At 31.0% G+C, this 13,809-nt stretch overlaps 1 protein-coding gene across 2 annotated transcripts; it reads left to right on the top strand.

Annotated features, from left to right (window-relative positions):
- Positions 1–765: 765 nt before the first annotated feature.
- On the top strand, positions 766–3,708 carry LOC111999785 (AAA-ATPase At3g50940-like). Of its 2 annotated transcripts, XM_065779777.1 has the most exons (3): positions 766–1,657; positions 1,814–1,934; positions 2,734–3,708. In XM_065779777.1, the coding sequence occupies exons 1-3, from the start codon at positions 1,038–1,040 to the stop codon at positions 3,307–3,309; spliced, it is 1,317 nt and encodes a 438-aa protein (XP_065635849.1). In that variant the 5' UTR covers positions 766–1,037; the 3' UTR covers positions 3,310–3,708. The 2 variants fall into 2 exon arrangements, with proteins under 2 accessions (XP_065635849.1, XP_065635847.1); XM_065779775.1 differs by having other exon boundaries at positions 769–1,934.
- Positions 3,709–13,809: the final 10,101 nt, after the last annotated feature.

The following is a 13,809-nucleotide window of genomic DNA, read 5'->3' as shown; positions in this document are numbered from 1 at the left end:
CAGTTGCTGCCTACCAGAACAGTCTTTTGCTTTTGAAAATTGGTGCTAAGCGTGTCCGTTTTTGACTGGCTGAGAGAGGAAATTATTCTTTTCTGAGTGATAGACTGAGTGAGAGAGACGAACACTGGTAATGGTGTTTAAGCGTGGCCTTTCTTGGTTATTAAATGTCATTTGCCAAGATTTTTAGTAATATTTATATTTTGTAAAATTATAAATGAGTAAAAAAATGTATAAAAATATGTGTTTTAATATTTAAACAATTTTTATTGTTTAAATACCGTTACCAAACGTGATCTAATATTGGCCACCGATATTATTCCATTCTTTTTTGTGCATCTTTTAGTTATAGTGTTACTACTATTGTGACTATAATTTTTCTTTTAACGATTTCTATGTTAATTAATTAGATAGAAATCTATTTTATGCATTTACTATCCAGATCAAATATAATGATATTTTCTTCAAATTCAGTTATTTTCATGCATGCACGGGTTAGGAACCAATAAAACAGGAAAATTGTTAACGAAGTCACTCTATATATTACTAATTTACTATATAGTTGCTCAAGAACCATTTAACAACACAGGAGGTGGAGTAATCAACAATAATGAATGAAAGTTTGGACTAAAATCTAACTATAAACAAGAGTTATGTCTTATTTCCTTAACTATGTAAAACTAAATAGAATGAGTTACGAAACCGCGTCATTCATGTTAAAAGTTTCTTATCAATTGCCTTAGCCTTGCGAGACAAGCTCAGGACTAGCAGTGACGCATGCAGCTGGTCTATAAAAAGGGATGTAAATGCAATAGAGCGAAACATGCAGAGAGTGAAATTAAGCTGTGTGAAGTGGCTAAAAATTTTCATAATTAACCATATTGCATAAACAAATTAACAAAACCAAGAAATACTTGGTGTCCGAACTCCTACATTGCGGCCCTCAAGTCATAAAAAAATTGTCATATTCATTGACCACATTGTTCTCATTTTTACAGGATTTGGAAGAGGTGATTGGTAGATACCTGTACTTTCAAACCATGTTTTCTCTCAAAGAGTTGCTTCCATCATTGCTCTCAGCTGCTTTTGTGATGCTAGTAAGTTCCGTAGTAAAAGAACTCATGCCTCCTGTAATCCGCGATTATCTCTTCGCCATCTTTAGGCGTCGATTCACTTTCATTATTAAAGAGAAATGTGATCTCGATAGAAATGAAATCTTTGAAGCTGCCACAACCTACCTACGTACCAAGGTTACTAGTGATTCAACAAAATGTCTCGAAGCAAGCAAAACCATTAGGCAAAAGAAACCAACCTTTGATATTGCAATGGGTCAAGAGGTTCTTGATCGCTTTGGAAACATTGAGCTCAAATGGAAGCTTATGGAAAAAGGAGATCTCACCAAGCAAAATCGTCAGGTATTTTTTGAGCTTTCCTTTGAGAAAAAATTCAAAGAGATTGTGCGAGAGTCTTATTTTCCTGAAATAATAAGACGTTCTGAGACTATTAAAAAAGAAGAAGAGATGGTAAAGCTTTATAGCTGTGAATCTGGCTGTCTTGATGGTTGTGCATGGAGGTCTGTTAATCTTGAACATCCAGCTACATTTGAGAAGCTGGCAATGGAACCAGAGCTGAAGAAGATGGTCAAGGATGATTTGGACAGGTTTGTTAGAAGGAAGGAGTTGTATAAGAAAGTTGGCAAGGCATGGAAGCGAGGGTATTTGATTTATGGCCCTCCGGGTACCGGTAAATCAAGCTTGATTGCTGCCATGGCTAATTATCTCAAGTATAATATCTATGATTTGAACCTTTCCTGTAGGTTGTCTGATTTGCAGTTGAGAAAAATTTTGCTTTCTACATCTAATCGTTCAATACTGGTAATTGAGGATATAGATGGCGCTGCTGCAGAGTTGAATGATCCAGAGCGACGTGATGAGTTGGTTAGCATTTTTAATTCTCATAAAAACTAGTTTACAATTACTCCAATATACTTATTGGCTCCATACATATCCCAACAATACACACTTATTCAATTAAATTCATGTAAGAATCACATTGTCTAATAATTATACACTTTGGTCAGTTTTTGTGTGATTCTTACATGGATTTAATTGAATGATGTATAAAAATAAATAAATAAATAAAAAGTCTTACATTGAATGTTTATTAGATCGAAATGGATTATAAATGATTACACTGAGTTTCAATTATAACCTTTTTTAATAGGAAAAAGTGTTATAATTGAAATTTCTCTTAATCAATTGAATAGATTTTTTTGGAGTATAATGCAAATATAAGTAGCACTTTACTTTTGACAATATCTCTATTTAGCTATATAATTGACTGCCACTCATTTTACTTTGTTGATTTAGGTATCAGTTTTAGGACCTGTTATTCATTTTTCAATGACAAAATAAGTATGCGAGTTTGTTTTTGTTAGATTTAACTATAATTTTTATGAGATATTTAGCTCAATGAGTCTAGTTAGTTTCTGCCCTGGAAGAAAAATTTTCCTACCATTAGATACATGTAACATCCGGTTTCAGTTTGAGAATTAGTATGTTTCCAAAAAAAAAATGGTAAAAAGATTTCCTTCCAATTATCTCTCTTAAATCTCATGGAAATTAGAGTTAGTGTATTGACTATGTCAACAACCATGACCACTATGACACTACCGATGCAAATGACATTATCTTATGATTTCATCTACCAATATTTACGTTCATGTTATTTTTTCAGTTCACACTATCGGGTTTATTGAACATCATAGATGGATTATGGTCGAGCTGTGGAGATGAGCGAATTATTGTGCTCACCACCAATCATAAGGATCGGCTTGATCCTGCTTTGTTGCGCCCAGGGCGCATGGACTTGCACGTGCACATGTCATACTGCACCATGGATGGGTTCAAGCTGTTGACTTCTAATTATCTGGATATCAATGGTGACCACCAACTCTATAGAGAGATTGAAGGATTGTTGGAGAATGTAGAGGTTACCCCAGCTGAAATTGCAGAGGAACTTTTGAAGAGTAGTGGTAATAGTGATGATGTTGTTCTCGCAGGACTCGTCAAATTTTTCAAGCAAAAGAAACTTGAGAAAGCAAAGGTTGCAAAGGTAAAGGAACTTTTGAAGAGTGGTGATACAGATTTTGATGTTAAAGGATTTGTGAAATTTCTCAAGCAGAAAAAACTTGAGAATGCAAAGGCTGCAGAGGCATGGCAACTTTTCTGTGATGATATTGATGTTGATGTTGATGAAGGACTTGTCAAACTTTTAAAGCGAAAATATTTTAACTATTCACAACTTAGGTAATTTCAAAAGAGATGGTTCGTGTTCTCAAGGAATTAGTAATGTTCCCAAGCCATTCTAGAACTTGTCAAATCGCATTTAAGCTTTTCATCTGGGTGACCATGAGAGACTCCCTGCTGGTGGTGATCCTTATTTGTTCCTCTCCTCATTTCTGAGTTTTTGTTCTCTTTGTGAAATAATATGTATTGTATCAATGTGCGGGTGTGCACTGCTGTGAATCTGATTATGTACTTGTGCAAATTGTGAGACCATGTGTGTGAGATGTTGGTGATTTAGAAAAGAATTACTAGTTTGTTGAATGTACTTATGCAAATTGTGAGACCATATGTGTGAGATGTTGGTGATTTAGAAAAGAATTACTAGTTTGTTGAATGGATATTTTGCATTACGCTTTTTATGTGTTCTGCTTTTTGCCTCTGATCACTTCACTTTTATTGCTGGTAATGTTTGACTCTCACTCTTTTTATGTGTAAGTTACACAGTGTAACAGCCGTCCCCCCTCTCATTTAGTTACAGCCCTACCTCCATTGAATGTTCATATTTAATTAGTATTTAATCATTTAATGCTTTGGTGAGAAAGCATAATAAAAAAGTCTTTGGAGGTTATTTTATGTTCTTTGAAAAAAACTACGCAAGTCAAAGATGTATATCAGTGTTACTTATTTGATTACAGTACTGTGAGAGAATAGGAACTGATCGCATAATATGTTGTAATATGACTCTCACCCTTTCACTTCTCCCTTCTTTTGTCTTCTATTTGTTTGAGGATCCTGAAGTTAAAAAAAAATGGTGGTTTTTTTATTTTTTTTTAAATAACTTAATTTCTTTCCTGTTTACATTAGCATTACTCAAATATGTAAAGTAAGATTAGAAATCAAATTCTTTTTGTCTGTAGACTTTACAGTACCAATGGATTTCATGTCAAAAAGGGCAACACATGCCACTCCTTTTTCAATGTTCCATTTGGATTATACTTTTTGGAAGTGCACTTCACTAATGAAATGTATACCTTCAATTCCTAGAGCTCATATTGGGAACAGGGGAGACAACCAAATGCGAATGTTAATCTAATATTGTTACTGAAAACAAAGCAATGGATGAAGGATAACATTAATGGGGGCAATAAACCTCTCCTGTTGCCATGCTCGATCAACGCATGTTGAAATTGATTTTCACTTTAGTTTGAGTTATGATAGCCAATAAATCTCTTATAATCTTTTTCTTTTCTTCTTTTCTTGGGTTCAGTTGGGATCAATTACAAACATTTTTTTTTCCAAGTGCTTATCTTTGTCCAGATTTGTTCTTTTACAAACCAAGATCAATGTTGTTCCAATACAGTTGGCTTGAAGGATAATGACTATTAAATAATGTAAAATAATAAGAAATTGCAACCATGATAGCTCTTGTGGTCGCTATTGGCTTTTGTATAGATTAGATGCCTAGAACAGATATAGATGTTGCTATAGTATTTGTTGAAATTCTTGAGACAATGAATGCAATAGTGTTTTGAAAAGAAAGGTGAATGATCTCCGAACAACATTAGAGTGGAGAATGTATTAATTTGTATGTAAATATTCATTAAAAAAAAATGAGGTTAATTGTTTGTAATATGAAGTTGTATAGATTTGTAGCAAAACTAAATATAGATTTTGCCTTCGAACCTGTTAAACTGACAAAGGTTAGAATCCTTTGCATATAGTTTTCCCATTGTTTTAAATTTTCAAAAAAAAAAAAAAAAAATATTGTCTTCATTTTTATTACCTACACTTCTTTCTCTTTTAGTTTATTCTTGCTGGGCTAATTAGGCTCTTATGAAATTTAATTAACTTTAAACTCGTATTTCATGTTTATTAGAATTTAGAGGTGTGTGTTTAAAAAGAATAGATGGGATTCTAGAATGATATTTAGGTAAAGTTTTGAAAATCCTTTATTTTTTATGATGGCATAATAGTGTTTTGGGTCTAACTATGGTGGATAGGATGTTTAATCCTAAGAAGTCACAATTATCAGACCTTGCAAGTATCAAACTGGCCTAACTTCAACTTTTGGCCTTTTTCTAAAAGCCTTTCTAAGTATTTAGATTCATCTAGATTAATTTGTCTTTAATGCAATCACACATTTGTTTTATCTCTATTACTATAAATATATGTTATTTTAAATTTATGGTTTGTTAACACGAGCCAACCAGCAACTATTAATGAACCAACTCTAGGCCCCACTTGCATAGGAAATTGGTGGAGATTCACTCTTCATATGCAATTTATTTTAGCTGTGAAGCTTGGTTTCTCTAATAAGTATATGACAAAAATGCCCCTTTAACACACTTTTAAGCACATTTCTCTCCATTTCACTTTTTATTTTCCACCCAATTTATCAGTATTTTACTCATCATCTCCTTTCACTTTACCAATATCAAACTCACTTTCTTTCACTTGACCATTATCAAACACACTTCAAAAAAAAAAAAAAAAAAAAAAAAAAAAAAAAAAAAAAAAAACAAGTGCTTATCTTTGTCCAGATTTGTTCTTTTACAAACCAAGATCAATGTTGTTCCAATACAGTTGGCTTGAAGGATAATGACTATTAAATAATGCAAAATAATAAGAAATTGCAACCATGATAGCTCTTGTGGTCGCTATTGGCTTTTGTATAGATTAGATGCCTAGAACAGATATAGATGTTGCTATAGTATTTGTTGAAATTCTTGAGACAATGAATGCAATAGTGTTTTGAAAAGAAAGGTGAATGATCTCCGAACTACATTAGAGTGGAGAATGTATTAATTTGTATGTAAATATTCATTAAAAAAAATGAGGTTAATTATTTGTAATATGAAGTTGTATAGATTTGTAGCAAAACTAAATATAGATTTTGCCTTCGAACCTGTTAAACTGACAAAGGTTAGAATCCTTTGCATATAGTTTTCCCATTGTTTTAAATTTTCAAAAAAAGAAATATATATATATATATATATTGTCTTCATTTTTATTACCTACACTTCTTTCTCTTTTAGTTTATTCTTGCTGGGCTAATTAGGCTCTTATGAAATTTAATTAACTTTAAACTCGTATTTCATGTCTATTAGAATTTAGAGGTGTGTGTTTAAAAAGAATAGATGGGATTCTAGAATGATATTTAGGTAAAGTTTTGAAAATCCTTTATTTTTTATGATGGCATAATAGTGTTTTGGGTCTAACTACGGTGGATAGGATGTTTAATCCTAAGGAGTCACAATTATCAGACCTTGCAAGTATCAAACTGGCCTAACTTCAACTTTTGGCCTTTTTCTAAAAGCCTTTAATTTGTCTTTAATGCAATCACACATTTGTTTTATCTCTATTACTATAAATATATGTTATTTTAAATTTATGGTTTGTTAACACGAGCCGACCAGCAACTATTAATGAACCAACTTTAGGCCCCACTTGCATAGGAAATTGGTGGAGATTCACTCGTCATATGCAATTTATTTTAGCTGTGAAGCTTGGTTTCTCTAATAAGTATATGACAAAAATGCCCCTTTAACACACTTTTAACACATTTCTCTCCATTTCACTTTTTATTTCCCACCCAATTTATCAGTATTTTACTCATCATCTCCTTTCACTTTACCAATATCAAACTCACTTTCTTTCACTTTACCATTATCAAACACACTTCAAAAAAAAAAAAAAAAGAGAGAGATGAAGAAAAGTTCAAATGTTCAATGAAGGATTCAGCAATTATTTTGCAAGGTACAATAATTTTATTTTATTAAATTCATATTTATTTTTTAAAATATATTTGAATGAGGTTAATCTTAATGTTTAATACATGTTGTATATTATAGCACCAATAGATGAGAATTTAGTTGTTAGACTCGTCAAGTTGTTAAAAGAAATTGTTGTGTACTCTTGAAAGTTCTATCTATAAAAAATAAATAAATAAATTAAAAAAAAAGTTCCTAGACCAATTTTATAGGTACAACGAAACATGAAATCCCAAGTACTATATAACCGAAGTAACATATAAGAATATGTGCTCTGAAATTTAAAATATACACAGACTTACCTCCTGGCATGACTCTGTCCACAAATAATATAAAAGACCCCACAAAAAATATTAATATGCAGAATTATTTAACATGAAATTTGTAAGGATCAGATTTGAACTCTTAGCCCAAGGTATGAATGGACTTAGGCCCAAAAAATCCAAAACAATGAATTTGTAGAGAATGGGTTAGAAAAATGGGTTTTAGCTAATCAAACAAACATTAGAATGGGTTCAGATGATAAGAGAATGAAGAGAAAAAGGTTTGTATTGAAGAAAATCATTATCAGTAAAGTCCGAGGAAATCTGTTCTTATATATTGTTCTTAAGTCCGGTTACAAATTTGGTTCCTGAGTGCTACAGTGTTTCTTTCTTCAATTTTCAATCTCCAGTCTCGTTGCCTCATTCTTCTTTTATACTATCTTTCCTTTTCCTCCCTACCTTTCCTCGTGCATGCCAAAGGGTTGGTGTTGATACTTGTCCCATCAGCACTTCTCATAAGTCTTCATATAGTATCTGTAAGGCTGAAATCTATTGTTCAAGTATCACCTCCACATTAATATAGTCAGGGAGTTAGCTGCAGTGCATTTAATGCGGAGGTAGCAACTTTCTCTTTTAGATATTTTTGGATACTTCCCTGTCCTGAGCTCTCGTAGTGCTTATCCATATCAACTAAGCGTTTCTGTGACGTTCCCCTAAACGGCAGACCACCTCTACAAGCCTCGGCCTCGATTAGCCGAGGAGGCTCTTATCCTCGACATAACCCTATGGGCAGTTATGATCTCAACTGACTTCTCCTTTTGCCAACATGGGCTCTTTTGACAGTGTTTACCCCCCTCGGACGCCTGCAATCCTCGGCTTGGGCCTTAGGTTCATTATATATATAAATAATGGGCTTCGAGGCCTAATGCCCCTACAAAATTCATTGTGCCTGTGAAGTAGGAAAATGCATGGGACAAATAATTTCTTGAAATGCTTGCTCAAACTAGGTAAAGTAGAGCACTTGTAATTCATATGCAAAAAAAAAAAAAAAAAAAAAAAAAAAANGTTCCAATGAATTACTTTGACTTATATGAACTACCTCAAGAAGTTACTATTATTTTAATTTTATTTGTAATCCATATTTCATTTAATGTATAATATGATATTGATTTTATTTTATTCTTGTTTTAATATAGCACAAATTTATGATAATTTAATTGCAAGTGAGATTCATGAAAGTATTTCAAGGAATTGTGTTGGGTTAAATGAGTTTCCGAATGATGGAAAAAATGATAACAAATGTGGAAGGAAAATAATTGATTGGAATGAATGTCCAATAGATGAAACGGGGGTTATTGAAGAATATGAGGATATAAATTTAATAGAAAATGAATTTAAGCATTTTATTGGTCAATGTTTTCTTAGTGAATAAGTTTTCATTTTCTATAAAAATTATGCAAATCAAAATGGTTTTACAATTTGAAAAGGCCGTTCAGAGAAAAAAAAAATGAAGAAATAGGAAGATGTAGTTTCTTTTGTCATCGGGAAGGTAGACAACCACTAAAAATGGTGGATCCATCTAAGGAGCAACGAAATAGGAAGTCTTTAAATGAGAATGCAAAGCTCATCTAACTATTGTATTGCAAAAATCAATAGACATTTTTCCAAAAGAATGGCATGTCGCTATTTTTGTTATAGATCACAATCATGAATTGTTGTCCCCTTCAAGAGTACAATTTCTTTCAGCCAATCAAGTTATCATTGAAGATGATAAAAATTGCATTCTCTTATACAAAGAAGTTAGAATTTCAATTAGAGAAATAATACGTGTTATAGAATTTAAGAAAAATGTGAAACATGGACATCTTCCATTTTTTCAACGGGATATTCGTAATTTTTATGTGAAAATGAGAAAGATGCGTGCTGTGAATGATGCCATGGATCTCTTACAATTTTGTAAAGTTGCTAAAGAAAGGAATTCTAAGTTTCAATATGCATTACAACCAATGAAGAGAAAATGTTAGAGCATATTTTTTGGTCGCACCCTCATAGTTTTGGTTGGTAGCAAAAATACGACGATGTGGTTGTTTTTGTACTACTTACAACGTAAATGCTTATAATATGCCTTTTGGTACTTTTGTTGGTGTCAATAATCATGGAAAGCCGATTCTATTTGGTTGTGCACTTCTTCGAAATGAAACAACTAGTGCTTTTCGATGATTAATGAAGGTTTATCTTATAAATTTGTACAACTATTTTTCCATTTTATTTAATTAATTAGTGTTATAATATTAGTACATATCATTCGAAATGTTTACATATTCTAATAAATTTTTGTTTAATTAGCAGAATTTTGCATGTTTAATAAAGAAACAACCCAAGGTAATTTTGACAAATCAAGATCTATGGATTACGAAGGTAATATCAAAAGAATTGCTACTCATGAAACATGTCTTTTGTATATGGCATATTACCGCTAAATTTAGTGGTTGGATTACATCCATTCTTTGTAATCAATATTTAAATTGGTGCACAGAGTTCCACAAGTTAGACTCATGTGAAGAATTTGAGGGTCAATGAACTCAAGTTATGGAAAAGTATGACATGCTTACTAGTAAGCATGTAATTGGTTTATATCAAATCAAGCACTTTTGGGTACCATATTACATTTGTGGACATTTTTTGGTGGGATGACAACAACTAGAAGATCGGAAAGTATAAATGTCTTTATTAAACGGTTTGTTAGTTCTCACATAAACTTGATCCAACTTATTAAACAAGTAAGTCCATACTTACCATTGATTTCTTTTGTTGTATAATTTATATATATATATATATATTGTTAATATTTGTAGTCTTTATGTGTCATATAAAAGTTTTTAATTTATTTTATTATTTATAATCTTAGGTTGATCTTGCCATTGAAGATATTGAGCAAACACAATCACATGATATAATGTTAGAGACATTTAGAGGTACTTCTTTAAGAACATTATCACCGTTAAAAGACCAAGCACACAATGTTTTGACACTTTATTCTTTCAAAAATTTCAAAAGGAGTTTGAAAGAGCAACAAAATATTTAGTTCATCAAGAAAACCGTATTGAATTTGTGCTACAGTATTATAAAGATGAAAATAGTCAAAAGCAAAAGGTCTTATGGGATGGTGAGATGACTAATTGTAGTTGCAAGCATTTTGAATTTTGGGCTATACTTTGTTGTCACATTCTTAGTGTATTCCTTCACAAAGATTGTTGCCATATTTCACCATTGTATTTACTATCACGTTGGTGTTGTGAAGCCTCATTAAGTGAAAAAGAATTGCTAGTGTTGGATGATGAAAATTTAGTAGGCAAGGAAAATGTGGTTGATGCCAATGTTAATGGTGTGATTGATGGAGATTGTTTCATTAATTTTCCTCTGCTATCAAACAAAAAAGGTCGTCCAAAGCAAAAATGAATGAAAGACGGAAGAGAATTAGGAAAGCAAAAGAAGACTTGTGGGCTTTGCAAGAATATTGGTCATAACATTTCTACATGCCGGAGAAAGAGACTTGTACTCCTCAAATGGTGCAAAAAAAAAAAAAAAAAAAAAAGAAAAAAAAAAAAAAAAAAAAGGGAAAACATGTACTTCAAGTGAAATGGGATTGAATCCAATATTTTGTTTGAAATGTTAGGTAGAAGCTCTTGAACTTGTATAACAAAAATTGTGACAATATTATTTTTGACAATCTTCTAACACTGCTTATTCCCTCACTATGACAATATTATGCTATTGTTAATTGATGCTTGTCTTGTCTTTTTTTTTCTCTTTTTTTTGGGTGTTATATTTTCATTTTGACAATATTATGTCATTGTACTTAAATGTTTTGGTTAGCTAAGTACTCTTATTAATTTTGACCAGTTATGATCATGATATTTTAAATTGTACTAATTAGGATTAAATATTCTTGAAAAATGAGCAACAAAATTTTTAAAAAAAATTGTAAGACTACAATTGCAAATTAACCCTTAAATTTTATATCAAATCAACAACAATGAAAGAAACAAGGGAATTTTAATAAATAAGAAAGCATGTATGATAAAGTCACTATCTTCAAGGAATATTTGCCCTTGCACAAAATTATCAAGGATAGAATGAAATTTTCTAGCTCTTAGTGTTCGTGGCTTGTATTTGGTTTTAGATAACAAAGGCCATTCATTATGTGAAATGTAAAATTACTTTTTAAGATTTGATTCCTATCACATTTTACAAAATTTAAATTACATTGAATAAGTATAAGTTTGCTCCTGATGATTGTTCTTTATCTTTAGGCTAAGACACTGATCGATTTTTTGAGTAGACAAGAATCAATCCCTAAATCTATTTATCATTAATAGGTGAAGTTTAAAGATTAATTTTCCAACAAAGAAATTTGGACCTTAGATTACTACTATAAGAGATAACCTTATTTTTTAAGCTGGTGGAATTAGAAATTTCTCCCCCTTAACCCCTAACATCGTCCATGGTCCATCGTCTATTTCTATTAATTTTATAGAATCACCTCCCTTCATATTAGAAAGAAAAATTTAAATAAACACCCATTCAAGTATTAATGTCTTTTTTTTTTTCTTTTAATATTTAATTTTTCCTCATATATATAATTCATTAATTTAATATTTTCTTTGCCTAATTGAATTTAGAACATCTAACGACTACTTTAAATATTATAAAATTTGTCGTGAAAATATTTTTTTTATAATATTTTTGTTTTAAAAATATTTGCATTACTTTAAAAAAGAATAAGAAAAAAAGAAACGGAACCTAGCATCACTGAAAAGGAAGGAAAAGATGTTAAAACCAAAAAACTATTAAGTCAGAAGACTCAACTCTCAAGACTCAAGATAAAGTTGTTTTAGGTGAGGCTTAAAGGGTATTTTGGTCCCATTGTAAAATTATTTGACTTTCTCTGTCTAAACTGACACGCGCTTAATACATATCCAGCCGTTTCTAACTCCCTAAAAAAATATGAATAATTTATTCTAATTTATATCATATTAACAGGTGCTATACAACACCAGTTAACAACACCCTTAATATGTATGAGAAAATTTTTTATTCTGATTCTATAAATTTTTTATTCTGATTCTATAAACTCATAAATATTAAGGGTTTTAAAGTTATAAATACATATTGTTGAAATATGTAATTTTTAAGGCCAAATATCAGCTCAATAATAGTAATAAAAGTAACAGGTATCAATTCAATTATTTATAGAATGTAATAAGAGTAATAATATGAAGAAAAAAGTTTTTAAAATTTAAAAAAAAAAAAAGGCAAAGGAAAAAGATTACAAACCATAGATAACAGTGGAATGGAAGAAGTCAATAGGATTGACAAGACAAACTTGAATCAGCTTTCCTTTTTAACATTGTTATATTTGTTAGTAACGTGGGGCTCACAACAACAAAACAAAGAAAAAAACAATTTAAAACACGAAAGAGAGAAGTGGACGACAGGAGAAGAGAGCATAAAAGAAAGGACAACACGACACACAAAAATAAAAGACTCTGGCAGTGGCGGAAACAGAGGACGCGAAAGTGCGAAACCCAGAAGAGGAAGAAAATAGCAGAAGAAGGGGCGAGTGGGTTGCTTTCTTCACGAGATCAGTCACCGGCAACATCGTGAGCGACGAGGTACAAAACCCATGTTTTTTGTTTTTTTTTTTTTTTTTATATTTGCATTACTTTAAAAAAGAATAAGAAAAAAAGAAACGGAACCTAGCATCACTGAAAAGGAAGGAAAAGATGTTAAAACCAAAAAACTATTAAGTCAGAAGACTCAACTCTCAAGACTCAAGATAAAGTTGTTTTAGGTGAGGCTTAAGTATTGGTCAAAATTAAAGGGTATTTTGGTCCCATTGTAAAATTATTTGACTTTCTCTGTCTAAACTGACACGCGCTTAATACATATCCAGCCGTTTCTAACTCCCTAAAAAAATATGAATAATTTATTCTAATTTATATCATATTAACAGGTGCTATACAACACCAGTTAACAACACCCTTAATATGTATGAGAAAATTTTTTATTCTGATTCTATAAATTTATCATCCCTCCTACTTGAAAACATGAATAAAAATATCATGAAATTACCTATATTAATTTTTTTATAAAAAAACTCATAAATATTAAGGGTTTTAAAGTTATAAATACATATTGTTGAAATATGTAATTTTTAAGGCCAAATATCAGTTCAATAATAGTAATAAAAGTAACAGGTATCAATTCAATTATTTATAGAATATAATAAGAGTAATAATATGAAGAAAAAAGTTTTTAAAATTAAAAAAAAAAGGCAAAGGAAAAAGATTACAAACCATAGATAACAGTGGAATGGAAGAAGTCGATAGATTGACAAGACAAACTTGAATCAGCTTTCCTTTTTAACATTGTTATATTTGTTAGTAACGTGGGGCTCACAACAACAAAACAAAGAAAAAAACAATTTAA

Source organism: Quercus suber, unplaced genomic scaffold, assembly GCF_002906115.3.
Source record: "Quercus suber isolate HL8 unplaced genomic scaffold, Cork oak 2.0 scaffold_217, whole genome shotgun sequence".
Lineage (NCBI taxonomy): Eukaryota > Viridiplantae > Streptophyta > Magnoliopsida > Fagales > Fagaceae > Quercus > Quercus suber.
This window is presented reverse-complemented; position numbering and strand designations above follow the sequence as displayed.

What these genes read in the sequence shown, in the direction of transcription:
- LOC111999785 (XM_065779775.1), top strand. Translation starts at nt 1,038, where the DNA reads ATGTTTTCTCTCAAAGAGTTGCTTCCATCATTGCTCTCAGCTGCTTTT. An exon ending in CAGAGCGACGTGATGAGTTG is followed by an intron (nt 1,935 to 2,733) that starts GTTAGCATTTTT and finishes TTATTTTTTCAG; the next exon opens with TTCACACTATCGGGTTTATT.